General features: G+C 41.1%; 1 protein-coding gene across 2 annotated transcripts; it reads left to right on the top strand.

Moving 5' to 3' along the window:
• On the top strand, positions 1-26,991 carry LOC124883370 (serine/threonine kinase receptor associated protein). 2 transcript variants are annotated; one of them, XM_047390480.1, is made up of 9 exons: positions 1-422; positions 4,548-4,683; positions 8,579-8,660; positions 9,122-9,194; positions 16,596-16,695; positions 16,853-16,990; positions 17,237-17,373; positions 22,494-22,629; positions 26,263-26,991. In XM_047390480.1, the coding sequence occupies exons 1-9, from the start codon at positions 311-313 to the stop codon at positions 26,285-26,287; spliced, it is 939 nt and encodes a 312-aa protein (XP_047246436.1). In that variant the 5' UTR covers positions 1-310; the 3' UTR covers positions 26,288-26,991. The 2 variants fall into 2 exon arrangements, with proteins under 2 accessions (XP_047246436.1, XP_047246435.1); XM_047390479.1 differs by having other exon boundaries at positions 3-422; positions 22,494-22,643.
• Positions 26,992-27,245: the final 254 nt, after the last annotated feature.

Raw genomic sequence — 27,245 nt, 5'->3', positions numbered from 1 at the left:
CTGGCACCGGGCTATTTCACCTCTACGGCAGTGTCGCCGCGTTGCACGTTGCTAGTTAGTTGCAATGTTGTAGCTATTAGCACGGTAGTCATTCCTTTGCTGGGAAAGAGACTCGACGTTTAGGATTATTAATCCTTTACCCTCAACTGTTTATAAGGAGTTGTCAGCAGAAAACTACCAACAAATCAGTCGCTTTCTTTTAGTTGTGTGCTTCCCCTCGCCCGATAGCCTACCTAACTTACTAGCTAGCTAGTTAGCCACATCTAACCGTTTCCTTCCCCTAGGCGAGCTTTCTTCTGGCTGACAGACCATGGCGATGAGACAGACACCTCTCACCTGCTCCGGGCACACCCGACCTGTGGTTGACCTGGCCTTCAGTGGAATTACTCCCTTTGGGTATTTCCTCATCAGCGCCTGCAAAGGTAAGGCTTGCTAAAAAAGATTCAGTTTACCAAACTGTTACTATTGTTCACTTTAAGGAGTAGAATCAAGCTTCATGCTGTGGGCATTTTTTAGGCACAATCCCAATTTAGGTTTGTATTTTATTTTCTTAATGTCTTGGCTAATTTACAGTGAAATAATATTTTATCTGTTTCTAAAATTATAATTTACACTTTTTATCTAGAGGTTGAAGCCTCAAGTTACTGTTACCAAGATTGTCTTGAAACTGTTATGGTGGTTTGGCTGTTTTCACTAACACATACCTTGGCCTGAAAATGTCAGTCTTGTCTTTTTTGCTTATTTAAACTGTAAAAGAAACAGAAAATGTCCTGTGAGTTAATGGTTTCACCCATTTTTCTTGAAGACATGGAGCTTTCAATATGTAACAGTTAATTACAATTGACTTTATGGTAAGAGAATGTATTAACAGCTTTAAATGAAGAAAAACTAAAAGAATTCGATTTTAGGGTTTTTGCAAACAAAAAAAACCTCTGATATACATGAATGACTGATTATTCATTTTAAATATGAACATAAATAACGTAATTACAAAACACAATGAAGTATTTCTCGTTTATTTTGGCAAAAACAGGCCAAAATCAAAAACTGGTGGGGGGTTTTTTCTGCACTTTTTCCCGTCTTGTTGTAGACACACTCCTTTCACATTTCAGAGTCGAGGTGGTACTGCCAGTGACAGATCTTATCAGGCTACAAACGCAGGCCCACATCACAGTCCTCCCACTACCATGCAGAGTTTGCAGCATGGCACTCTATGATGACTGTCTTAGCTTTGGTCTGGGCAGGTAGATGTTTACCACCTGGGGTCTTTTTAGGCGCATTTTTCAGAACGTGGTTGGAGCAAGCATGCTCTGTTGTCTGTGAGTTTAAACCCCATGCTCCAGCCAGATGCTGTTGAACATTTAACTCTTCCACTGCTGCTCTCTTCTCTGCTTGTATTAAAATCATTGTCAGTGACTCTGGGATCTCTGAGTGTCACCACAATTGAGCTGCTCTCACAGTTCGAGGACAACTGTGTTAAGACCCTGGATACAGTGGCTCTGTTTAAATCGAGGAGACCAAAACGTACACCTTGGCCCTAGTTGAATCATACCACCAGAGAAGTCAAATGACAGTGCAGGAGAGGAGAATGAAAGTGGGCAATGGACAAATTACAAGTTTCTTTTGGCTTGTTCAGAAAGCATCTTCCAAACGTTGGTGATCCAGAACCATGTGTCAGGCAACAGGTCTTGGAATTAGGTTTCAAGTTCAACAAAAAGGTCAGCAGTGTTTTTCAGCTACGCCAGGTTGCTAAACTGAAACCAGTCCTGTCAAAACATGATTTGGAGATAATAATCCACGCTTTTATCACAGCTTGTCTAGATTATTCTAATTCCAATTTATGCTGAGATCACTCAGGCCTTTCATTCACACTGTCAGCTTGTTCAGAATGCTGCGTGTCTTTTAACCGGTACACGAACACGAACCTATCTCACCTGTGCTGTCATTTCTCCACAGGCTGTCAGTGTGCCAAAGAATTTAAATCCTTCTGTTGCCTTTTGAATTGCCTGAATGGTCTCGCTCTTCCATACTTCTCTGACTTGCTTAATCCTTTTGTTTCACCTCAGGCCCTCAGATCATCTGAATATGATTCTGTTGGTTGTACCAAAAACTAGACTGGAGTTCAGAGGAGACTGGGCCTTTCTAGTTGTTGCTCCAAAATTATGAAGCAAGTTGCCATTAAATATTTGACAGGCTTCTTCAGTTGCTGTTTTTCTGTGGCTTTTGGTACAGTGTGTTAGTTTGTTGTTGTTTTTAATTTAACTACAATATACACTGGTCCAATTTCCTGGTTCTGATGCTGCTACCCCAGCAGATGATGGTAGAAGAGATCACACTCTCCACAACAGACTTATAGAAGATATGCAGCATCTTGCTGCAAACACCAAAGGACCTAAGCTTTCTCAAGAAGTACAGTCTGCTCTGTCCCTTCTTGTAGATGGCTTCACAGTTGCATCTCCACTCTAGTTTGTTGTCCAGGTGAACACCGAGGTATTTATACTCCTCCACCACCTCCACTTCTTCTCCCATGATAGAAATAGTTTTTGACTTATTCCTGTTTCTCTGAAAATCTACAATCATCTCCTTTGTTTTAGTCACGTTCAAAATGAGATGATTGTTTCTACACCATGCCACAAAGCGGTCCACCACCTTCCTGTACTCAGCTTCTTGTCCATCTCTGATCCATCCGAGTGCAGTGTCATCTGAGTATTTCTACAACAATACAAACAAAATGATGCCGCGTTATTTAATGAAAATAAAATGATCAACCCACAGAGGGCTTGATCCGAAGTCAAAGAAAATTTAAACAGAAAAACTGATGCATCAGACTGGTCCAATTTGCTGAAATGTCATTGCAGCAACTCAAAATGGTACTTAGTAGATTTTATGGCCCCCTCGTGCTTGTATGCATGCCTGACATAGGGGCATGCTTCCTATGAAATTACAGATGGTGTCCTGGGTTATCTCCTCCCATATCCTGACCGGGGCATTACTGAGCTGATGTGCAACCTGGTGGCGTCGGATGGACCTAAATATGTCCCAGAGAGGTTCTATTGGATCGAGGTCGGGGAAACGTGAAGGCTAGTCAATGGTATCAATTCCTACAGGAACTGCCTGCATTACTCTTGCCACATGAATCCGGGCATTATCATGCATCATGAGGAACCCAGGATCCACTGCACCAGCGAAGGGTCTAAGCATTTAATCCCGATACCTAATGGCGGTCAGGGTGCCATTGTTTATCCTGTACAGGTTTGTGCTTCCCTCCATGGATGTGCCTCTCTCAAACTGATCATGCTTGAACAACGTTGCAGGCAGCATAATGTTCACCGCAGCTTCTCCAGACCCTTTCACATCTGTCACACAAGCTCAGAGTAAACTGCTATCATCTGTGAAACGAAATGGGTGCCAGTACCGAACCTGCCAATTTCGGGGATCTCTGCAGCTTCACGGTGCCAGGCAGTGAGCACAGGGTCTACTAGAGAACGTCGGGCCCTCAGCAACCCTAATAAATTCTGTTTCTGATGGTTTGGTCAGAGACATTCAGTCCAGTGTGCCCACTGGAGGTCACTTTGTATGGCTTCAGCAGTATTCATTCTGCTCCTGGTTGCACAAAGGAGCAGATACCTCTTCTTCTGATGGGTTAGGGATCTTCAACGACTCTGTCCAGTTCCCCTAGAGTAACTGCCTGTCTCTTGGAATCTCCTCCATGCTCTAGAGGCAGTTCTGGGAGACAAAGCTCTTACCTTCAGGCAATGGGAGGTATTAGTGCTCTCCACCTGCAAAACCATTCCTGTTTTTGGGGTCATCTCAGGGTGTATTCACACCAAGGAAGTTCCTTGGTCCGGACCAAAAGGGGACTTTGTGTTTCGTTTGGTGTGGATTATTTTAACATTGTACATTTTGCAAGTGAACTATAACTTGTTAAAAAGCCACGCATGTGACAATCGATTCTCCCAATGGACAGAAATGCCAGGGGCGGGACACCACACAGACACAGAAATGGAGGAAAACCATGATGGACGCAATGGTTGCTGCATTTCTGCTTTGCATATTTTGCAGTTATTACAGCTGCAAAATTATTGAGTGTCGAGCAGCTCATTCAACGCAGGTTTCACAATGTTCTGTTTATCGTTTTGGAACAGCATCTGCAAAAGCGTGCTCTAAGTCGAAGGGGAGGATGCACTCTGTGGGTGTGAATACACCCTTATGATTGCTCCTTTAGTACACCTGTTGTCAATTTCATTAATACCAAAACAGCTGACACTGTTTAAAAGTCCCCTCTACTACTGAACTGACCAGATAAATATTCCAAAGGTATGACTGACTTGATATTATACTCTGATTAAAAACTTCATTTCATTTTTTACACAGTGTATTTCATGATTATTTTATGTCTTGGTTTGACCTATTCGATATAAACTTCTTTCTCCTACCCGTTTTTTGTGTCCCTGAAAAATTCTGACAAATCTCAGAGTTAAGGGCGAGAAAGTCATTTACCTTAGATCTCACTAAGCCTTTTCATGTTTATCTTTTCTCATTGTCAGATGGCAAGCCCATGTTGCGCCAGGGAGACACAGGGGACTGGATCGGAACGTTTCTGGGTCACAAAGGCGCTGTCTGGGGAGCCACTCTGAACACAGATGCCACCAAGGCAGCCACTGCTGCTGCGGATTTCACAGCGTGAGTGGGTTTTTTTTTAATAAATTGCATTTTTCCCACTGTTGTTTTGCATTTGTGTTTATAATCTTTGCTGGTGGGTCCTCAAAAACTCTAAAGATGTTTGTTTAACTGAGGTCAGGTCGGGTCACCTCACAAATTTGCAGATTCCAGTCTTCACCTCCTCTCACACTAACAAATTTTTGGGCCACTCAACCAGCCGACTAACCCCAACTATTGCGGACTGGTGCCGACTTTTCTGAACTGAGAGTCAGGGGCAAAATCGGGCAAAAATCATTTAATGTGCCCTGAGCTTATGTCAAGACGTTTTGTTTTGTGTGAAAGGTTAGACCTTAATTAGAGTCTGGAGAAGCTTGTAACATTGCAGGTTTTTTTGAGCGAACAGTCTTTTCTGTGCAGATGAGGTGTTTAGTCCCCAGGTCAGGTTCACTGTTAGCGTTTTTCATTGAAAGAACTCTCGTTCTTGAACTGGTTAGGTTCGAGTGCCTACGAATTTTGGTGCTTTGTTGAGCACCAACAGCCATTTCCACCAGTTTTGCGAACCAAGCATGAGTTATCAACAGTGGGTGTTTTATTTCTGGCTTCAGATGTTTGTTTGAGAACATTAGAGAACAAACCGCATCAAGAAGACCAAGAAACACATCAGACAGGTCAGGGAGAAGGTTGTGGAGAAGTAGGAAAAGCAAGGTTAAGTTCTAAAACAATATCCAAAGCTTTGAACATCTCACAGAGCTCTGTTCTGTCCATCATCTGAATATGGAGAGAGGATGGATCAACTGCGGGCCTACCGAGACATGGCCAGTTCACCAAAACCGGGCAAGGAGTGTGTTAACCAGAGAAGCAGCTAAGAGTTCCATGGAAGCTCTGGAGGAGCTGCAGAGTTCTATTCTCAAGGTTGGACAATCTGTTGAATGCTCTCCATAGATCTGGTCTTTACGAATGGCAAAGAGTGGCAAGAAAAAAACATTGTTAAACAGCAGCCAATAAAAAATGCCATTTTTCCACTAGTGCCTACTTGGAGCGCTCAGCTACCGTTCGACACGCTTTTTTGATGTTTTCATTAGTAACAGTTTCATGTAACCATTACTATTTGTGGTACCTGCATGCTTGTGGTTCCAACCGTTCAGTCCCACTAAAACCACGGCGTCAGACGATCCAACCTGGACCGACTAGATTAAGTATTAATGGAAAAGTGGCATAAAAGTCCTACTTGCAGTTTGCCCCAGGCTTTGTAGGGGACACAGCAAACATGTGAAAGAAGTGGTTCTGATTAGACCATAACAACAACTAACACACACTATATACTCACCGGCCACTTTATTAGGTACACTTTGCTAGTACCGGATTGGACCCCCTTTTGTCTTCAGAACTGCCTTAATCCTTCTTGGCATAAATTCAACAAGGTACTGGAAACATTCTTTATTTCTATTTTTTATTTTATTTATTTATTTATTGCAGACAATGACAAACAACAGTAAATAAATCAATTTCAGAAATGCTTATAACAAACAAACAAATATCCAAATACCATACAAAGAAGTGTTTGGTAAACATTAAATTAAATTAAATTTCCAGTTCCAAATAAATTAAATTAACTTAAACACAAATAGAAACCAGTAAAATAAACATTTTCCAAAAAGCAAACTTGTCAGTATATTTAACCTGAGATCTGACATTGATTATTAATTAATATAAATTGTCTGAAAAGGGGTATGAAGAAGTAAAACTTAACAGAGAGTTTGGTCCATATTGTTCAGAGATGCTCTTCTGCATGCCTTGATTGTAACGAGTGGTTATTTGAGTTACTGTTGCCTTTCTATCAGCTCAAACCAGTCTGTCTATTCTCTTCTGACCTCTGGCACCAACAAGGCATTTGCGCCCACAGAACTGCCGCTCACTGGATATTTTCTCTTTTTCTGACCATTCTCAGTAAACCCTAGAGATGGTGGTGCATGAAAATCCCAGTAGATCAGCAGTTTCTGAAATACTCAGACCAGCCTGTCTGGCACCAACAACCATGCCACGTTCAAAGTCACTTAAATCACCTTTCTTCCCCATTTTGATGCTCGGTTTGAACTGCAACAGATCGTCTTGACCATGTCTACATGCCTAAATACATTGGACAGGTGTATGTGTAATATATTTATATATGTACACTACTGCTCAAAGAAATAAAAGGAACACTTAAACAACACAATATAAATCAAACTTCTGTGAAATCAAACTGTCCACTTAGGAAGCAACACTGATTTACAATCAATTTCACATGCTGTTCTGCAAATGGAATAGAAAACAGGGGGAATCTTTGGTGATTAGCAAGACACACACAATAAAGGAGTGGTTCTGCAGGTGGGGACCACAGACCACTTCTCAGTACCGATGCTTTCTGGCTGATGTTTTGGTCACTTTTGAATGTTGGTGGTGCTTTCACACTCGTGGTAGCATGAGACGGACTCTACAACCCTCACAAGTGGCTCAGGTAGTGCAGCTCATCGAGGATGGCACATCAATGCAAGCTGTGGCAAGAAGGTTTGCTGTGTCTGTCAGCGTAGTGTCCAGAGCCTGGAGGCGCTACCAGGAGACAGGCCAGTACACCAGGAGATGTGGAGGAGGCCGTAGGAGGGCAACAACCCAGCAGCAGGACCGCTACCTCCACCTTTGTGCAAAGAGGAACAGGAGGAGCACTGCCAGAGCCCTGCAAAATGACCTCCAGCAGACCACAAATGTGCATGTGTCTGCACAAACAGTTAGAAACCGACTCCATGAGGATGGTATGAGGGCCCGACGTCCACAAATGGGGGTTGTATTCACAGCCCAACACCATGCAGGACGCCTGCCATTTGCCAGAGAACATCAGGTTTGGCAAATTCGCCACTGGCGCCCTGTGCTCTTCACAGATGAAAGCAGGTTCACACTGAGCACATGTGACAGACGTGACAGAGTCTGGAGACACCGTGGAGAGAGATCTGCTGCCTGGAACATCCTTCAGCATGACCGGTTTGGCAGTGGGTTAGTAATTGTGTGGGGTGGCATTTCTTTGGAGGGCTGCATGGCCAGAGGTAACCTGACTGCCATTAGGTACCGAGATGAGATCCTCAGAACCCTTGTGAGACCATATGCTGGTGCGGTTGGCCCTGGGTTCCTCCTAATGCAGGACAATGCTAGACCTCATGTGGCTGGAGGTTGTCTGCAGTTCCTGCAAGATGAAGACATTGAAGCTATGGACTGGCCCGCCCGTTCCCCAGACCTGAATCCGATTGAGCACATCTGGGACATCATGTCTCGCTCCATCCACCAACGTCACGTTGCACCACAGACTGTCCAGGAGTTGGCAGATGCTTTAGTCCAGGTCTGGGAGGAGATCCCTCAGGAGACCCTCCACCGTCTCATCTGGAGCAAGCGTTGTAGGGAGGTCATACACAATACTGAGCCTCATTTTGACTTGTTTTAAGGACATTACATCAAAGTTGGATCAGCCTCTAGTGTGTTTTTCCACTTTAATTTTGTGTGTGACTCCAAATCCAGGCCTCCATTGGTTAATACATTTGATTTCTATTGATGATTTTTGTGTGATTTTGTTGTCAGAACATTCAACTTTGTACAAAACAAAGTATTCAATGAGAATATTTCATTCATTCAGATCTAGGATGTGTTATTTGAGTGTTCCCTTTATTTTTTTGAGCAGTATATATATATATATATATATATATATAATACACACATATATGGGCGTCAGCTCTACCACTAAATCAGGCACTGCCCCACACCTCCTTTTGTTTCAATGTTTCTTTGAAATCTGAACAGATGCTGCTTTGACACTCAGATGATTTTTATTTTTTGAAGTGAGTCTTAGTACCTAACCAACAGTCCGATGAACCATTCCTTTGTGGATTTGCAGGAAGGTGTGGGATGCTGTAAGCGGAGACGAGGTCCTCTCACTGGCACACAAACACATCGTCAAGTCTGTCAGCTTCACTCAGGTTAGTTCAGTTCTATATCAATAAGTTCTCACCACTGTTACTTTACTGCATCTTACAATATGTCTGCTTGTTTTTATACAGACCTTTACACACAGACTGCATTGATCCAGAGTTGTATGACATAGAGACCTAAGAATGCACCTATAGTACCTTTTTAGATTCTGGACTGTCTTGATTGAAATGTAAAATATTGTGCAAAATGTTTAATCCATTATTTAATACTTAAAATTTGCCTAATAAACAGCATTAGTTTTCTTATAATCATTGAAAGGGGCCTTCATCAGTAGTATTCTCATCTTTCTGAAGGCCATGTGAAGTTTTTCTCAGTGACTATGGCAGATTTCTTTCCAATAATTTTCAGCCCAGTAATTGCTCTCTTTAAACAGTTTTCACTTGCATACTACACACCTGGATTCAACAGCTGTGTACGCCTGTATTAATTAGCTGCTTCTGGCCTTCAGGATAGCAATTGTCTGCTGACTGGAGGAAATGACAAGCTGCTGCGCATCTACGATCTCAGCAAACCTGATGCTGGTAAGTCAAAGTGCGATAAAAGAAACCGGAAGACAGATTCTCTGGGAAGGGAGTCTCAGCAGTGCCTAAGTGTCAGTTTTGTGAGTGTGGGAGGAGTTTCTGTAAAAGATGATTGGTCGAATTGACTATTTTGGGTGGGATTGGAAGAAGTCTTGAGGATTTCATGTAATTACTCTCTACCTGCTCCTGGTGAACTGCAGAACTCTCACTAACTTAGCCAAAACCTGATTTTGAGCAGCAGATCTCTGCCTGCTCCCTCCTCCATGGTGGTTCATTTAGGGACTGTCAATAAACTTCCGAACCAAACACTCTTAAGAAACAGAAATTAATAGCTTTCATGTCTTGGGACCAAGTGACAGAAATTACGTCAACTCATTCTACTAGATAACATACAGGGGTTGGACAATGAAACTGAAACACCTGTCATTTTAGGCAAGGTTGTGTGCACCGAGCTTGGCACCAGCAGCTGCAGTAATAGCGGAGGTCGGCATACAAATGAATCATTTTTATACCATTAATTTGTCACAAAAGGAGTTTAAAGATGTTTTTAAGCGAGAAAGTAGACCCCAAAACTTTATCTGTGCAGTCCGTTTATCAAGAATGAGCCTACATTGAAATGTTTTTTCTAACTTTTGGGAGCAGTGGAGCTCTGCTTACAGACTGGAAAATGACTTAACCACCTCATTGTTCCCTCCATCAATTATAACTGGCTGATGCTGAGGTTTCTTTGGTTATGCAATTATTTCCTTGGTCTTAGAGGTGTTCAAAATGAGACTATTACTCCTACTCCAAACTGAAAATGTATCTATTAGATTTCTGTACTCCATTTCATCTTCTACCTTTACACATGCCACAGCAGCTGTATTGTCTGAGTATTTCTGAGTGTGATGAGATGCTAACCTATATACAGGGGTTGGACAATGAAACTGAAACACCTGTCATTTTAGTGTGGGAGGTTTCATGGCTAAATTGGACCAGCATGGTAGCCAGTCTTCATTGATTGCACATTGCACCAGTTTGAGCAGAGTGTGAAGGTTCAATTAGCAGGGTAAGAGCACAGTTTTGCTCAAAATATTGAAATGCACACAACATTATGGGTGACATACCAGAGTTCAAAAGAGGACAAATTGTTGGTGCACGTCTTGCTGGCGCATCTGTGACCAAGACAGCAAGTCTTTGTGATGTATCAAGAGCCACGGTATCCAGGGTAATGTCAGCATACCACCAAGAAGGACGAACCACATCCAACAGGATTAACTGTGGACGCAAGAGGAAGCTGTCTGAAAGGGATGTTCAGGTGCTAACCCGGATTGTATCCAAAAAACATAAAACCACGGCTGCCCAAATCACGGCAGAATTAAATGTGCACCTCAACTCTCCTGTTTCCACCAGAACTGTCCTTCGGGAGCTCCACAGGGTCAATATACGGGCTGCTATAGCCAAACCTTTGGTCACTCTTGCCAATGCCAAACGTCAGCTTTAATGGTGCAAGGAGCGCAAATGTGGACAATGTGAAACATGTATTGTTCTCTGATGAGTCCACCTTTACTGTTTTCCCCACATCCGGGAGAGTTACGGTGTGGAGAAGCCCCAAAGAAGCGTACCACCCAGACTGTTGCATGCCCAGAGTGAAGCATGGGGGTGGATCAGTGATGGTTTGGGCTGCCATATCATGGCATTCCCTTGGCCCAATACTTGTCCTAGATGGGCGCATCACTGCCAAGGACTACCGGACCATTTTTGAGGACCATGTGCATCCAATGGTTCAAACATTGTATCCTGAAGGTGGTGCCATGTATCAGGATGACAATGCACCAATACACACAGCAAGACTGGTGAAAGATTGGTTTGATGAACATGAAAGTGAAGTTGAACATCTCCCATGGCCTGCACAGTCACCAGATCTAAATATTATTGAGCCATTTTGGGGTGTTTTGGAGGAGCGAGTCAGGAAACGTTTTCCTCCACCAGTATCACGTAGTGACCTGGCCACTATCCTGCAAGAAGAATGGCTTAAAATCCCTCTGACCACTGTGCAGGACTTGTATATGTCATTCCCAAGACGAATTGACGCTGTATTGGCCGCAAAAGGAGGCCCTACACCATACTAATAAATTATTGTGGTCTAAAACCAGGTGTTTCAGTTTCATTGTCCAACCCCTGTAGATGATACACATTTCTTTTTATCTGATTTTAATGCATTTTCTATTTTTTAAGAATTTTGTAATCAAAATAATTTTTTTCAATAACTTTCAGGTCATATGACCCAGTGATACAAAATAGGTGAGAACTTGAGAATCATCATTGTCAGTGTATACTTGAAATATGGACATAACAAGTAACTCTGGGTAGGCATAAACATTTGGGGAACAATATTTTAAGTACAGGTCCTTCTCAAAATATTAGCATATTGTGATAAAGTTCATTATTTTCCATAATGTCATGATGAAAATTTAACATTCATATATTTTAGATTCATTGCACACTAACTGAAATATTTCAGGTCTTTTATTGTCTTAATACGAATGATTTTGGCATACAGCTCATGAAAACCCAAAATTCCTATCTCACAAAATTAGCATATTTCATCCAACCAATAAAAGAAAAGTGTTTTTAATACAAAAAACGTCAACTTTCAAATAATCATGTACAGTTATGCACTCAATACTTGGTCGGGAATCCTTTTGCAGAAATGACTGCTTCAATGCGGCGTGGCATGGAGGCAATCAGCCTGTGGCACTGCTGAGGTCTTATGGAGGCCCAGGATGCTTCGATAGCGGCCTTTAGCTCATCCAGAGTGTTGGGTCTTGAGTCTCTCAACGTTCTCTTCACAATATCCCACAGATTCTCTATGGGGTTCAGGTCAGGAGAGTTGGCAGGCCAATTGAGCACAGTGATACCATGGTCAGTAAACCATTTACCAGTGGTTTTGGCACTGTGAGCAGGTGCCAGGTCGTGCTGAAAAACGAAATCTTCATCTCCATAAAGCTTTTCAGCAGATGGAAGCATGAACTGCTCCAAAATGTCCTGATAGCTAGCTGCATTGACCCTGCCCTTGATAAAACACAGTGGACCAACACCAGCAGCTGACACGGCACCCCAGACCATCACTGACTGTGGGTACTTGACACTGGACTTCTGGCATTTTGGCATTTCCTTCTCCCCAGTCTTCCTCCAGACTCTGGCACCTTGATTTCCGAATGACATGCAGAATTTGCTTTCATCCGAAAAAAGTACTTTGGACCACTGAGCAACAGTCCAGTGATGCTTCTCTGTAGCCCAGGTCAGGCGCTTCTGCCGCTGTTTCTGGTTCAAAAGTGGCTTGACCTGGGGAATGCAGCACCTGTAGCCCATTTCCTGCACACGCCTGTGCACGGTGGCTCTGGATGTTTCTACTCCAGACTCAGTCCACTGCTTCCGCAGGTCCCCCAAGGTCTGGAATCGGCCCTTCTCCACAATCTTCCTCAGGGTCCGGTCACCTCTTCTCGTTGTGCAGCGTTTTCTGCCACACTTTTTCCTTCCCACAGACTTCCCACTGAGGTGCCTTGATACAGCACTCTGGGAACAGCCTATTCGTTCAGAAATGTCTTTCTGTGTCTTACCCTCTTGCTTGAGGGTGTCAATAGTGGCCTTCTGGACAGCAGTCAGGTCGGCAGTCTTACCCATGATTGGGGTTTTGAGTGATGAACCAGGCTGGGAGTTTTAAAGGCCTCAGGAATCTTTTGCAGGTGTTTAGAGTTAACTCGTTGATTCAGATGATTAGGTTCATAGCTCGTTTAGAGACCCTTTTAATGATATGCTAATTTTGTGAGATAGGAATTTTGGGTTTTCATGAGCTGTATGCCAAAATCATCCGTATTAAGACAATAAAAGACCTGAAATATTTCAGTTAGTGTGCAATGAATCTAAAATATATGAATGTTAAATTTTCATCATTACATTATGGAAAATAATTAACTTTATCACAATATGTTAATATTTTGAGAAGGACCTGTAAGTAAACACCCTATGGTGTAACTTCGCAGTCAGTCATTGCTACAATTAACCCACCAGTATGGCTGTGGTCTGCGGATGCAAAATCTCCAAATACGCGTGACATTATCTATGCTGTCACAGCCACTCTAGGCGTCAGCCATTCTACACCAAAAGTAACATCAACAGGAGCTGTAACAATATTGAGAAACGATAGTAACAATTATTTAGAAACTGTAACAATGAAAGAGCCCCATATTCTACAGAAATACCATTTTAAATACTTGTATTTGTGAAACTTAATTTCTTGTATGTAAATTCAACCAATCAGGGCAAGGCAATCTGACCAATCACAAGTTTCCCAAACTCTGCCCACATGCAAGAAACTCCCCCTATTTACTGCAAAAGTTCTTACTTGGACTTCCTGGCTTCCAGGTAAAGCTGCAGAGATTAAAATGTCTATTCCAGCTTTGGTTTATGTGGATTTTATTGGAAGTATAAAGAATTATAATTATTACTTATATTCAAAGAAGCTTCCTTCCTTCTCATTTCTGCCTTTTTACTAGGCTCTGTACTGAAAGCTCCCACCCGTAAAAATATGTGTAATTTGGAAAATTATTATTTTACTCCAGTGTAATATTTACTCCATTAGAAATATAGATATGCGTCCATGTTCAAAGTGAAAATAGAAATTAGTACCATATGTTGATGTCCGATTTCTTCATGAATTAAACAGGATGCGCTTCATTTGGAAGTGTCCTTGTAGTGATATAGTTATCACCTGTTAATCCCGTTGCTCATCTTGCTATGTAGCATCCATAATTTTATTTGGAGGTTTGACATGTCCAAACACTATACATGTTCCAAGGTATGTTAGATAATGTAAAAAAGAGGTAACCTCGATCTACTGAGTGAAAATGTAGAACTTCTTAATGGACAAAACAAAGTGCTTTTATTTGGACAATCTGGCGGTATCTACACTGCTCCAAAAAATAAAGGGAACCCTCAAATAACACATCCTAGATCTGAATGAATGAAATATTCTCATTGAATATTTTGTTCTCTACAAAGTTGAATGTGCTGACAACAAAATCACACAAAAACTATCAATGGAAATCAAATTTATTAACCAATGGAGGCCTGGATTTGGAGTCACACACGAAATTAAAGTGGAAAAACACACTAGAGGCTGATCCAACTTTGATGTAATGTCCTTAAAACAAGTCAAAATGAGGCTCAGTATTGTGTATGACCTCCCTACAACGCCTGCTCCTGATGAGACGGTGGATGGTCTCCTGAGGGATCTCCTCCCAGACCTGGACTAAAGCATCTGCCAACTCCTAGACAGTCTGTGGTGCAACGTGACGTTGGTGGATGGAGCGAGACATGATGTCCCAGATGTGCTCAATTGGATTCAGGTCTGGGGAACGGGCAGGCCAGTCCATATCTTCAATGTCTTCATCTTGCAGGAACTGCAGACAACCTCCAGCCACATGAGGTCTAGCATTGTCCTGCATTAGGAGAAACCCAGGGCCAACCGCACCAGCATATGGTCTCACAAGGGCTCTGAGGATCTCATCTCGGTACCTAATGGCAGTCAGGTTACCTCTGGCGAGCACATGCCACCCCACACCATTACTGACCCACTGCCAAACCGGTCATGCTGAAGGATGTTCCAGGCAGCAGATCTCTCTCCACGGTGTCTCCAGACTCTGTCACGTCTATCACTTGTGCTCAGTGTGAACCTGCTTTCATCTGTGAAGAGCACAGGGCACCAGTGGCAAATTTGCCAATCCTGGTGTTCTCTGGCAAATGCCAGGCGTCTTGCACGGTGTTGGGCTGTGAGCACAACCCCCATTTGTGGACGTCGGGCCCTCATACCATCCTCATGGAGTCGGTTTCTAACCGTTTGTTCAGACACCTGCACATTTGTGGCCTGCTGGAGGTCATTTTGCAGGGCTCTGGCAGGAATTATATACTGAACAAAAAAGTGTGAAACAACTGAAAATATGTCTTATATTCTAGGTTCTTCAAAGTAGCCTCCTTTTGCTTTGATTACTGCTCTGCACTCTTGGCATTCTTTTGATGAGCTTCAAGAGGTAGTCACCTGAAATGGTTTTCACTTCACAGGTGTGCCCTGTCAGGTTTAATAAGTGGGATTTCAAGCCTTATAAATGGGGTTGGGACCATCAGTTGTGTTGTGCAGGAGGTGGATACAGTACACAGCTGATAGTCCTACTGAATAGACTGTTAGAATTTGTATTACGGCAAGAAAAAAGCCCCTAAGTAAAGAAAAACGAGTTGGCATCATTACTTTAAGAAATGAAGGTCAGTCAGTCTGAACAATTGGGAAAACTTTGAAAGTGTCCCCAAGTGCAGTTGCAAAAACCATCAAGCGCTACAAAGAAACTGGCACATATGAGGACCGCCCCAGGAAAGAAAGACCAAGAGTCACCTCTGCTGTGGACGATAAGTTCATCCGAGTCACCAGCCTCAGAAATCGCAGGTTAACAGCAGCTCAGATTAGAGAACAGGTCAATGCCACGCAGAGTTCTAGCAGCAGACACATCTCTAGAACAACTGTTAAGAGGAGACTGTGTGAATCAGGCCTTCATGGTAAACTAGCTGCTAGAAAACCACTGCTGAGGACAGGCAACGAGCAGAAGAGACTTGTTTGGGCTAAAGAACACAAGGAATGGACATTATACCAGTGGAAATCTGTGCTTTGGTCTGATGAATCCAAGTTTGAGATCTTTGGTTCCAACCACCGTGTCTTTGTGCGGCGCAGAAGAGGTGAACGAATGGACTCTACATGCCTGGTTCCCACCGTGAAGCATGGAGGAGGAGGTGTGATGGTGTGGGGGTGCTTTGCTGGTGACATTGTTGGGGGTTTATTCAAAATTGAAGTCATACTGAACCAGCATGGCTACCACAGCATCTTGCAGCGGCATGCTATTCCATCCGGTTTGCATTTAGTTGGACCATCATTTATTTTTCAACAGGACAATGACCCCAAACACACCTCCAAGCTGTGTAAGGGCATTTAGCTTAACAGTAAGATAAAAAGCGTTTTGGATGCATGTTGGATAGTTTATATTGTTCTTAAATGATGATTTTGACAGTTCAGCTAACAAATCAAACGCACCCTTTACAGGAGAAAATAATTAGCTGTGATCTTACATACTGGTGTACTTTCATTCTTAATTACATAATTAATTGCTACACAGAATACTATACAAATTGTAAAACCTAATGTGTGGACAGATTGAGTTACTCCCCTGATTCCTCTGATGGCCTTAAAACTGTGTTCATGTCGGTACCGAAAACCTCTGTACCTGAAACACAGCAAATTAAACCTACTGCTTCATGCTGTAAATTGCAGTGATGCTAACTTAGCTAATCACTGACTCAGCTGCTTGTGTGTTCTAGCTCCCCAGGAGATTGCAGGTCACAGCTCAGCCATTAAGAAATCTTTGTGGTGCAACGATGACACTCAGATCCTTTCTGCTGCTGAAGATAAAACTGTCAGGTTGGTGTTTTGGCTTTCGTGGGAACTTGTTTTCCTACATGTTGCATGGTGTCAAACTTTCATTTCAGCCACACTCAAAACTTATAAACAGTTCAGCACTTTGCCAGCATTTGGTGAGAGATGATTGGGTGCTGGAAACTATTGTGTGTGTCTCCAGGCTCTGGGACAGTAGATCCATGGAGGAGGTGAAGACTCTGACATTTGACACATCTGTGAGCAGCATGGAGTGTGTTGCTGATGGGGAGATACTTGTGATAACGTATGGAAAGACCATTGCTTTCTACAATGCTCTGAGGTATTACAATGTAAAGGACATTCATCTTTTTGTCTCTGCTCCCACCTGACAGACATGGTGTATTGTTGATTAAACATAAACCACTTTCCACAGGTTGAGGTTCTTTTTGACTTATGCATTTTGTTTTAGTGTAGTAATAAGAAATAGCACTGATATTTTTACTTGTAGATATCTTCTTAAACTAATGTGTATTCCTGTATGTTGAAAATATACAGAAATCTAACCCCAGTGGTTTATATTGTCAAGCTTGGACCTGATTAAAAGTGTGGAGGCACCGGCTCCAATCAACTCAGCCTCCCTCCATCCAGAGAAGGACTTCTTTGTTGCTGGTGGTGATGACTTCAAGCTCTACAAGTTTGACTACAGCACTAAGGAAGAGTTAGGTGAGAGTACCAAAACTTTTTATTGCTTGTTGTTTAACATGAGACGAGTGGGTTCAGAGGATTTAACAGAGAAACTTCTTTAGGTGATCACAAAGAAGGCAGTTGTACTTCAACATGAAAGTATTTGAACAAGTGATCTGATAAATGGTAGCATATGGTGGCAATGTTATACTGTTCTTATACCGCAGTATTCATACATCTATATTAATAATTCAAGCATTCAGTCTCAGTGACAGAATTCCTGGCCAGAGAGACAAATTGATAACTAGTCAAAGTTGCTCAATTTCTAAAATGGTGCCATTTAACTGGTATCAAGGCGAAGTAGAGCATATTTTGTAGCAAACATGATGTTTGAGGGCAGTGTTTTGAAGAGCTTACAACAGGATAAAAATTGGATAAAAAGTTTTTCTGTCTAAGGAAACCCTGCAGATTGCATCCAGGGAAAAGGAATACTGTTCTTAAGTTGAAAATGGGCACTCTTGTTTAAAACTTACTAACCATTGTTATAAATTCCTTTTAAATGTAAATGTATTTATGTTAAAGTAAATCAATGTATTTTCTGTTCATGTTAGGGATGCACCAGTCTGTCTCTGTCAGATATCAAAATCAGTTAATCAACTGTGATAGGTCATCAGCAGGTCAAATACTGAAAAAACTAAGAAGACTGTGCATTTTTATCAAATATGTCAATTCTCATCATTTTCGGTCTCTAAACACACCAAATCAACAGCATGTTCTTTTGATGTTCTTAAAGATATAAAAGTTAATAAAGGTTCCCAATTCCCTCATTTCTGTTGGGTTAAAAACTACTAGTATCTGCACCTTTCGATCTTTTTGTTATGTACCTTAAGGGAAAAAATATCAGTCAGTCAGTCATTTTCTACCGCTTATTCCATAGTGGGTCACGGGGTAGCTGGTGCCTTTCTCCAGCAGTCTATGGGCGAGAGGCGGGGTACACCCTGGACAAGTCGCCAGTCCATCGCAGGGCATCACACAAACAACCATGCACACACTCATTCACACACCTAAGGGCAATTTAGAGAGACCAATTAACCTAACTGGCATGTCTTTGGACTGTGGGAGGAAGCCGGAGTACCCGGTGAGAACCCACGTATGCACGGGGAGAACATGCAAACTCCATGCAGAAAGATCGTCGGCTGGGAAAAAATATCAATCGGACAAAAATAGCAGCCTCATCAGAGCATCTCTAAAATATACACTACTCACAATAAGTTAAGGATATTTGGCTTTCTGGTGAAATTGATGGGAAACATAAAGTTTATGTTACAGTGACATTTTGTCATGAAAGTCAGACATTGAAGTAGAAGAATGCAAACGTGAATTCCTCATGTCAAACAAATGATTGAAACAACAGCCAATAACAGCAATGGGTAATGAAGATGAAATTTGGCCTGTGTTGTTCATTCAGGGACACGATAACTGGATTTATGATATTATTTAGGTAGTATGAACTTGTCATTGTACCATTCACAAGGTGCAGGGCAGTTCTACATTGAATAGACACACCTGCTCACACACAGTAACACCACCAAAGGTTTGTCTGGTAAGACCAGTGGCTGATGCATAGCGCTCTGCTTGATGTCTCCAACATCATTGGCGGCCATCATTGTTGCTTAACGTGAATTGACTTTCTTCATAGAAGCCCTTAGGCCCACCAATACAAATGCCCCCTGGCCCATGCAAGACGGTCATACCTTTGCCTGGTGGTGGGGTCAGGTACCTTTGCAGGTTGTCTAGCATGCAGAGCACACTGATGTAAACAGTTTTGAATGGTCTGACATGACATTTGGGTGCCTCTCACCTCCCTTTAATGTGCCTGGAGTTGAGTGGCTTTCATCATCTGGTTCCACAGGGCACTGTTCACAGTAAAGCGGCCATCAGCGTGGGGTGTGGCCAAAGGACGTCTACTTCTATGCCTTTCCATGACTCTTCCAGTTTCTCTGTATCTCTGTTGCAACCTGCTGATGACACTCTGAGATGCTCTAAGCTCTGTGGCCACTTCTATCTCAGAATGTCCTGTTTGAAGCCTTGCAATTATTAGGTGCCATTTTGGTCTCATGATGTTAAAATGTGAACTGATTAAATCGGGAAATGTATGGGTCGATTCATGAATCAAAATGCATTTTAGATTCATATTGAAATTTCACCCAATAGCTGAATAGCCCCAACTTTTTGTGAGTAGTGTATATATTTCAACAACAAGGCACATACTTAACAAAGGATTTCTAAAATAACATTAGTTTGTTCTTGTTCTTGACTTAGTGTTTTATTTTTACCTTGATAATATAGGGAGGGAGAAAAAGATGAAAAATGTTTAGACTAACCCACATGAGCCCCTTTTCCATTGCATGTAAGAAGCCCAGTTTGCATTTCAATACAAATATACCCGAGTAATTTCACTATCACAGGGCTTACATGGTCCTGGTGTGGAGTAGGTCTTCTCAGCTTTTCCCGGGATTTGTTAAAGGGGGGGGGATCATGTGCAGCGAGATGTTTTTAAGTAAGAAAGTAGACCTCACTTTAAATTTTCCATGTATATAAAAATAAACATTTCCCTAAGACTGTTTTTTCATGTAAACCTAACTTAGTGGAGTAGGAACTCTAATATTTTACATTTGTAGTTTTATGCAGATGGCTCTGCGGGATGAGACACCACAGTTCCAGGTTTGATGCCTGAGGCACTGAACCGTCCTGCCATCCTTCACTTCACTGTCTAGCCATCTTCTACTTTACATAAATATTTGCTTATGATTAGACAGTCAAGGTATCAATTCCCTTTAATTCTGTACTGATTATCAGTTTTTTTATTCTAATAAATAAAATCTTTACTAAAAACATGTTCTGTAGTTATCTGATATGAGTTTACCTGATGATGATAAAAGAAAAATAAGTGTGTTCGTCACTGTTTAGTAGTTCTTGTAAATAAATCCGTTTTAAAGCAACAACTCTGGTCTGATGCAGGTTGGTAAAACATTTAATGTAAAATAATGATTTAAACTTTTCCTGCTTATGGATCCAGTACAACTTATGGAATAATGGAAGGAATTAGTCAATTGTATAACTGTAAAGCTGCTCATTATCTTATTATTTGGCAATTAAAACAAAAAACTGATTTATTAACTTTTAAACAGAGTAAAGGAGTATCGCCATCTGCTGGAATGAAGGTGTATTGCAGATTTTTTCACAACTTCCCCATATGTTATTAGGCTGAATTAAATAAATGATCCGTGGCAATGGAAAAAGAATGTAAGAGATGGGATTCCTATTACCCGGGTGAAACAAATCCTGGGGCTTTCGGTGGGAAAGGGTCTATGGTTTTCAGTGAAGAAAGGCATTCCAGTCAAACATATTGCCCAGTGGGAATGTAACTTTACATTTAGCTCATGTCAACAGACAGGTTTTTATGCGTTTATACTATTGGAGGTCTTGTTTCTGGACAAGGGTTGAAAATACTCTTTTTGTGTGTGCGTGTCTTTGCACATCTAGAGTTGAGGCTTTATAAATCTCAAAGGAGAATTAGTTCACGTTTGATCTTGACCCATTACCCTATTAAGACCTGGTCTTGCCCACAGCCCAAATTGAATAGATTAAAAACCAACCTAAAAGGAGCAAATAATGAAAATTAAAGTAAATACCACTTCAATTAATCGAAAACAACACATTGTTTTTTTATATATAAAATTCTTATATTTCTTGTCTGACTTTTTTATCATTCATGTAGACAAATGCAAATGATGGTCCAAATGTGCCTTTAATGCACAGTTTCAGTTGTCATCCCTGGACTTTGTGCAGTGTTCCCTTACAATCATTTTTTAATAATCCTTGTTTCAACAAGCAGAGTACTCTGCCTGAGAGAAAATTTCATTCTAGTAGATTTTTATCAGATAATTCTGTAATAATCTTTAAAGACTAAATCTCTGCACAATCAGCAGAGGGCAGCAACCTCTTTTTTAATCTTGCAAATTGACATTATTCTTCATAACACTGATGGCATGGTTTATAGTGTTACTTCCTGATTGTGTTGCATTAGACAATGCAGCCTCCTTTTAAAAAGAAAAAGAAGGTAATTATTAATTGCACCTGCATTTTCAAAGGTGCAAAAAATAGACGCTAAAACAGCGAACAGTCAATTTCATGTTTGATAAATCACATTACGAGTGCTAAATGATGACATTTGAATAGCCTCCTTCGCTTTGTGCGTTCTGATGATCAGCATATTCTGCAAATGGGATGGATTGCGGCTGCTTTTCTGCTCATTTGACAGACGCAATCCTCGTTACACCTGGTTAGTAGACCTTATTAGTTAGTCAGCTTTGCGCACGCTTACAAGTTTACACTTGTTTTTATACACCTGCAAAGCTTTAGTAGATCAGGCCTTATTTATACTGTTTTTATCGTATAGATTTAACTATTTCTAGCTTATCTGTTTAGCTATGTTTCTTTCCCAGATGAAGCTACTAAAATTGCTACTGCTGCCATTAACTCTACTTTTTCTTTAACATAGAAACTCCTCCTGACCCAGGACTACTTGTGTGTTTTAGTGGGCTTCTCTTTCTTCTCAAACACCTAGTTGGTCATTGCAGATAGCCATGCATCATTTAATAACTAGGATCAAATTTGGAATTTATGTAATTCAATTTGAATCTATCTATATGATTGAATTGACCATATATAAACTGGATATTCTTTTTTTTTTTTTTATAGCACTTTGAGACAACATTTGTTGTGAATCGGCACTAAAATATACTAAACTAAACTGATCAGCCTACATGTTTTTTAACTGATGACAATCACATGCAGACTACGTTCCCTAAAATAGCCTTTTGGTGTTGATAGGAAGCCATGAATTAGATGACAAATCCACACCGTTTCACTTTCTGCAGGGTGCCCCAAGTTCTGCCACCTAAATAATTTAAATGGCGTAAGCCTCTTCAATGCTTCAGTAACGGTGTTTTCAGCCAGTCTGATCTTGTGCCACTAGGGTTTTAAATACACCTAGGATATGTTAGATTAAGAGCTAAAACACAGTTTCACGTGTGCTTAACTAAGTCCAAGCTTCCAACTTTATCTGACGTCGTCACTGCTCCTCCTGTCTGCAGAGTCCTATAAAGGCCATTTTGGTCCGGTGCACTGTGTGCGCTTCAGTCCTGATGGGGAGCTGTACGCCAGTGGCTCTGAGGATGGCACGCTCCGACTGTGGCAGACGGCAGTGGGGAAAACCTATGGCCTGTGGAAGTGTGTTCTTCCTGGTAATTTTCACTTTAAACACTCATTTTTATCATGTGATCAGCAGGGCTCGAACAATTCCTTGAATAATTTGATTCAAAAAATATCCAGGTAAGTTCTCTGCCTTGATTTGTTCATTTTATATACCTTCATACAGCTCAACTGCCTATCTACACATGGTCACTTGTTTCTCAGGGGACAGTTGTTATGGTAGCACAGCATGCTTCAATTTACATTACCTGTGATCAAGAAAGATTGGAGGTAACAAGGGGAAAATTAGTAGGAAAAGAGAGAAACAATAAACCAAGTTAGCTTAGCAAAACCGTGCAACATCAGCAATAACTTCACAGGCAGACATATTTAAGACTTCCACTCCGAAAGCATTCACTGAGCTTCCCGCTGGAGGCTGCAGTGAACCGTGTGGAGCAAAACTGAAAAGAACAGCGAAGACCCCGCACTCTATTCATCCACAGCAGAGCACAGCACAGAAAAGGCAAGGTTTTGTTTTATATGTGAAGCTGCAATTTATCTTGTGCTTAAACCTAGAATAGAACTAAACCTGGTATAGTGAGAAAAGGAAAAATACAAAACCATTGAGAGAAAGTGATAATGAGACCTTGTGACTTAGATGTGAGTGTCAACAACCGTGGACAGAATAAGTTTGATTGTAACGATGCCGAGATGTTCTAACTAAGAAACCATGAGTTGGTGGACCTTTACATTTTCAGCTTAGAACATCTAGGAGGAGCTCATCTGTAATTGTCTCACTTTTAAATATTTTATAAAGAACAGATAGAAAATTTAATATTTTCATCAAGGACCTGTTGCACATAGACAACACAAATAGTGAGTGTTAAGTTTTTCCTTCTTTAAATGCTTAATAAATATTATATTTCTTTCTTTCATTTATCACTGTTATTTATATAGGTGAGCCCAATTAAGACATGAACTTTCATTTTTAAGACCAGGCTCTTTAAACCACCATACATTATAAGATGCTGTTTTTAAACAAACTGGTATTATCTAGTATTATAGAACAGAATACTTCAGAACAATGTATGAAGCTGGGCGGATTAAATCATTATAAGCAGAACTATAGGTATAAAATCTGAAACTGATGGATTGGTGACCTGTAACCCTGCAATGTAGGAAGATGTGGTTGCTGCACTTTTTTGAAACTATGTCTTAGTCATGGTTGTGACACCTATTGTGTTGGTATGCAAGGGATTTATTCAGAACTGCTTGGAGCTAAATTTGATCTGCCAGAATCTTCATCTGATCAAAGGTGCAGCCACTGACTGTAGAACACATGGGTGTGTTCAGACATGTCGATGTGTTGATTCTCGTAGCAGACAGATAAGCATTTGGCCAAACTGCAAACCAGGAATATGAAAAGTACAGCTCTCTGCCATCATAGCAGAGGTTGCCAACATAACCAGTCCTCCAGCAGAACCATAGGTCCACTGGGTCATTTCAGTTTGTGTCAGCAATTCAGGAAAATGTTCCTTCCTGACCACCATTATACAAGAAGAAGAAGGTCCTCGGGGTCAGATTTATGTGGATAGGGGAGGAGGAAGCATCCTAAATATGTAATGAATGGAGTAACTTTCCTCATAGGTTTACATAGTTGTAGCTAATGATAGCGAAAAATTAATCAAGACACCATTCCTTTTATCAGGTGTAAGAATTATGATTATTGATTAATTAATATTTGTCAAGAATTATAATTTAAAATCATAATTTGAAAAAAATTAATTTCGTAACCAAAAATCATTACTTATGAATCGAAATCAGAGATGTCCTCTGGTGTCGTAATTATGGTTCAAGGCCCTTGATAATTACAATTAGTAAATTTTTAGTAATAATTGATAACAATTACTAGATGTCACTGTTTCATCAACCGCTTCACCGAAGATGGGGGAACTTTGACCTTATTTTGACTGACAAATCCCTCTTGCTCAAAATAAACACAAACGCTTTCTCTTTATCTTCGTGAATATTTATTAACAGCCCTGATACACCTCGCTATTCTGATTCAGTATTCTTCACCTAATCAAGCATGCAAAGTTCTACATAAAAGGGGTAAAATATCTAACTAAACAAGATAAAACAGCATTGAGTGTGTATGAAGTCAAACCAGCAGTTATGGCAAAACAAGAGAAAATAAAGTGCTGGTCGAAGCTTTGGGAGCAGCCTCCACCAGGCTGCAGTCATAAAACCCCCAAAGTTGGAGCTCAGTGAAACACAAAGGGTTATAAAACTTTTAGGCGGCAACCAGTGGGAAAACACGAAGAGTGAAGACAAAGGAACAGTGAGTGTTCCACCATGAGGTTCTAGCAGTCCAACTTTAAGTTCACCTGAGTCTGCGCTGAGGTGTTTGAACACAGTGGAAAACACATAGCTTCAAAGCGCGGCGGCTTTCAGAGTCCAACAGCAATCAAAGTTTCAATAAGACGTTGCATGCACAGACAACTTAGAACACATTGGACTATTAGTGGCGATTCTAAAATCCTACTCTATCCTGCCCAAGCTATTTCTAATAGAAATAAAAACAAAACGGGATTACTTGGTGTCGTCTTCTCTGGAGCGGGGGGGGGGGGGAGGTTGTTATGCGTCCGTAACAACTCAAAGACGACCGGCCTTCCTACTTTGGCAAAAGGCGAAAAATAGGACGGACCGTCAGCAGTCGACTAGAACAAAAACAAATAGGAAAATTTCGTCTCCTTGGAAAACCTCCGTGGGTTTTCTTGGGTTACGTGTTAAATCCACACCTTCGATCGGTAAAGTAAAGTCTACTGGGCTTCTTATCCCAGTAGGGAGAATTAATGAAAACCCACGTGTGGTTTCTTCTCCAGAAGGATACGTGCCTCCGTTGCGTGGTAACCGCGTCTCGTTTTCCAGCGGGGGAAAAAGCAATGGTGGGGTGCCTCCCGTGTCCTTATATAGCCCACTGTGACATCAGAGCTGCGACGCCCCTTCTTATCAGCTGCAATTCCTGCTGGGAGTTGTGGTAGCTGACCATACTGGGGTATATGATACTGGGAGGTATAGTAGCGAAGAAATGGTCCAACACAGGAAACACAATAAAATATCTTCCACATCTTAACAATAAAAAGTCAACCAAGAAACTCAACAATAAGAGGGTCAGTGGCTAGAAGCTGTTCATTGGACCTTCTCCTGTTGGTTCTGTTTAGTGAAGAGAATTCGTTCTCCATTCTCGACAATCAGCTGTTTCTTCACAGGATTTTTTGTGTCAGAAAAATACATTTAAATGTCCGTTCTGGTTTAAAAACAATCGAAATTATTATTTAGATTTTAGTTATATTTTATTTTTAGTCATATTTTAAGATTGATAGACCTTTTGGTGCTGAAATACTCTTTCAATAAAGGGAAGAAAACTAATAATTAACTAGACCGTGCTAATATATTTTTTTTTAGTTGAGCTGCATGATCTTAGAAAACCAACAGTGATTAAAACTGGGCTAAAGATATCGATTAGGATCAATCTATATATTTTTTTGTCTTTGTTTCTAATTTTTCTTTAATCTTTAGCATCTGTATTGTGTCAGGAGTACATCACATAGACAAGTCATTCTCCTGCACTTTATTCTAACTACTTGCATTGCTGTTTTCTATCTTTAGAGGACCTGGGAACCGAGAACTCTGAGCAGCTGTACAGCTCGACCCCTGAAATCAAAGCCTGAGGACAGGGTGGCTCTGTTCTGAAAGCAGCTAAGGAAAAAGAAACAGAGGAGTTGAGCGTGAATGTGTTGCTGCAGTGTCTTTTACCAGGCCACATCAAGGAACAGAGTCCAGAACATCTCCATCCATCAGGAACTGATGTTGATGTTGATTCTGACTGCTCTGTTTGTCATTGACCAATAATCAACCTTTTTCTTTTTAAAGTCCTTCGAGGGCAGTTTGGGCTGCAGAAGAAAACAGTAGAGCTGTGAGTTGAAAAGCTCACTGCTGCCTGCTTCCTCTCTGATCCGCCACGTTCTGAAGACCTCAACTTCTTTTAAATTCCTCGTATCAGCGCAAACCCCAAATGTTAAGATGCTTGGCTCAGTTTTGGTTTCAATATTAAGCTTTTAAGAAGCTGGACCAAGGCATTTGTTTTCAGTTCATAGTTACAGGAATACCAGAAGTAGTTGCACAGTTTGTGCTAAGGGCAAGGTGCTTTCATTTCTCCTAATGACTTTGAGTATTTGCTGGTGTTTTACTGGTTCAGTCATAAAAAGTGTCCAAATAAAAGAAAATATTGTTTTGTGATGACATGGAAGAGGAAGAAATGTCACTGGGACTTTCCATGTTGCTTTTTCATTTGTGTCCAATGTGAAATAAATGAACTTTGGTTTTATTTGTAATGCACACAGCCTAGTGTTTCTTGTTATTTATCTGCACACTTCAGTACAACTTGTCAAAAGTTAAATGAGTAAAACCTCATCAACCACTTCTTATGGTCTCTTTTAGAGCCCAGTGCACAGTAATATAAGAACCTTGGTTCTACACAAGCCCTGACAAAAACTATTTTCTCTTGGACAACGTCCAGTCACTTGCTTTAATATGTAGTATTAGAAAAGAACTCCCAAAATATAAGTCAAACGTACTACAACCTTGTTTTA

Source organism: Girardinichthys multiradiatus, chromosome 17 (genome assembly GCF_021462225.1).
Source record: "Girardinichthys multiradiatus isolate DD_20200921_A chromosome 17, DD_fGirMul_XY1, whole genome shotgun sequence".
NCBI classification, from domain to species: Eukaryota; Metazoa; Chordata; class Actinopteri; order Cyprinodontiformes; family Goodeidae; genus Girardinichthys; species Girardinichthys multiradiatus.
The sequence above is the reverse complement of the archived record's forward strand: the minus strand, read 5'-3'. Positions and strand labels throughout refer to the sequence as shown.

Excerpts from the sequence above, each read along its gene's own strand:
- LOC124883370 (XM_047390479.1), top strand. The coding sequence starts at position 311 with ATGGCGATGAGACAGACACCTCTCACCTGCTCCGGGCACACCCGACCT. Across the intron at positions 4,684-8,578 it reads GCTGCTGCGGATTTCACAGC|GAAGGTGTGGGATGCTGTAA; the intron begins GTGAGTGGGTTT and ends GTGGATTTGCAG. Across the intron at positions 22,644-26,262 it reads GTGGAAGTGTGTTCTTCCTG|AGGACCTGGGAACCGAGAAC; the intron begins GTAATTTTCACT and ends TTCTATCTTTAG.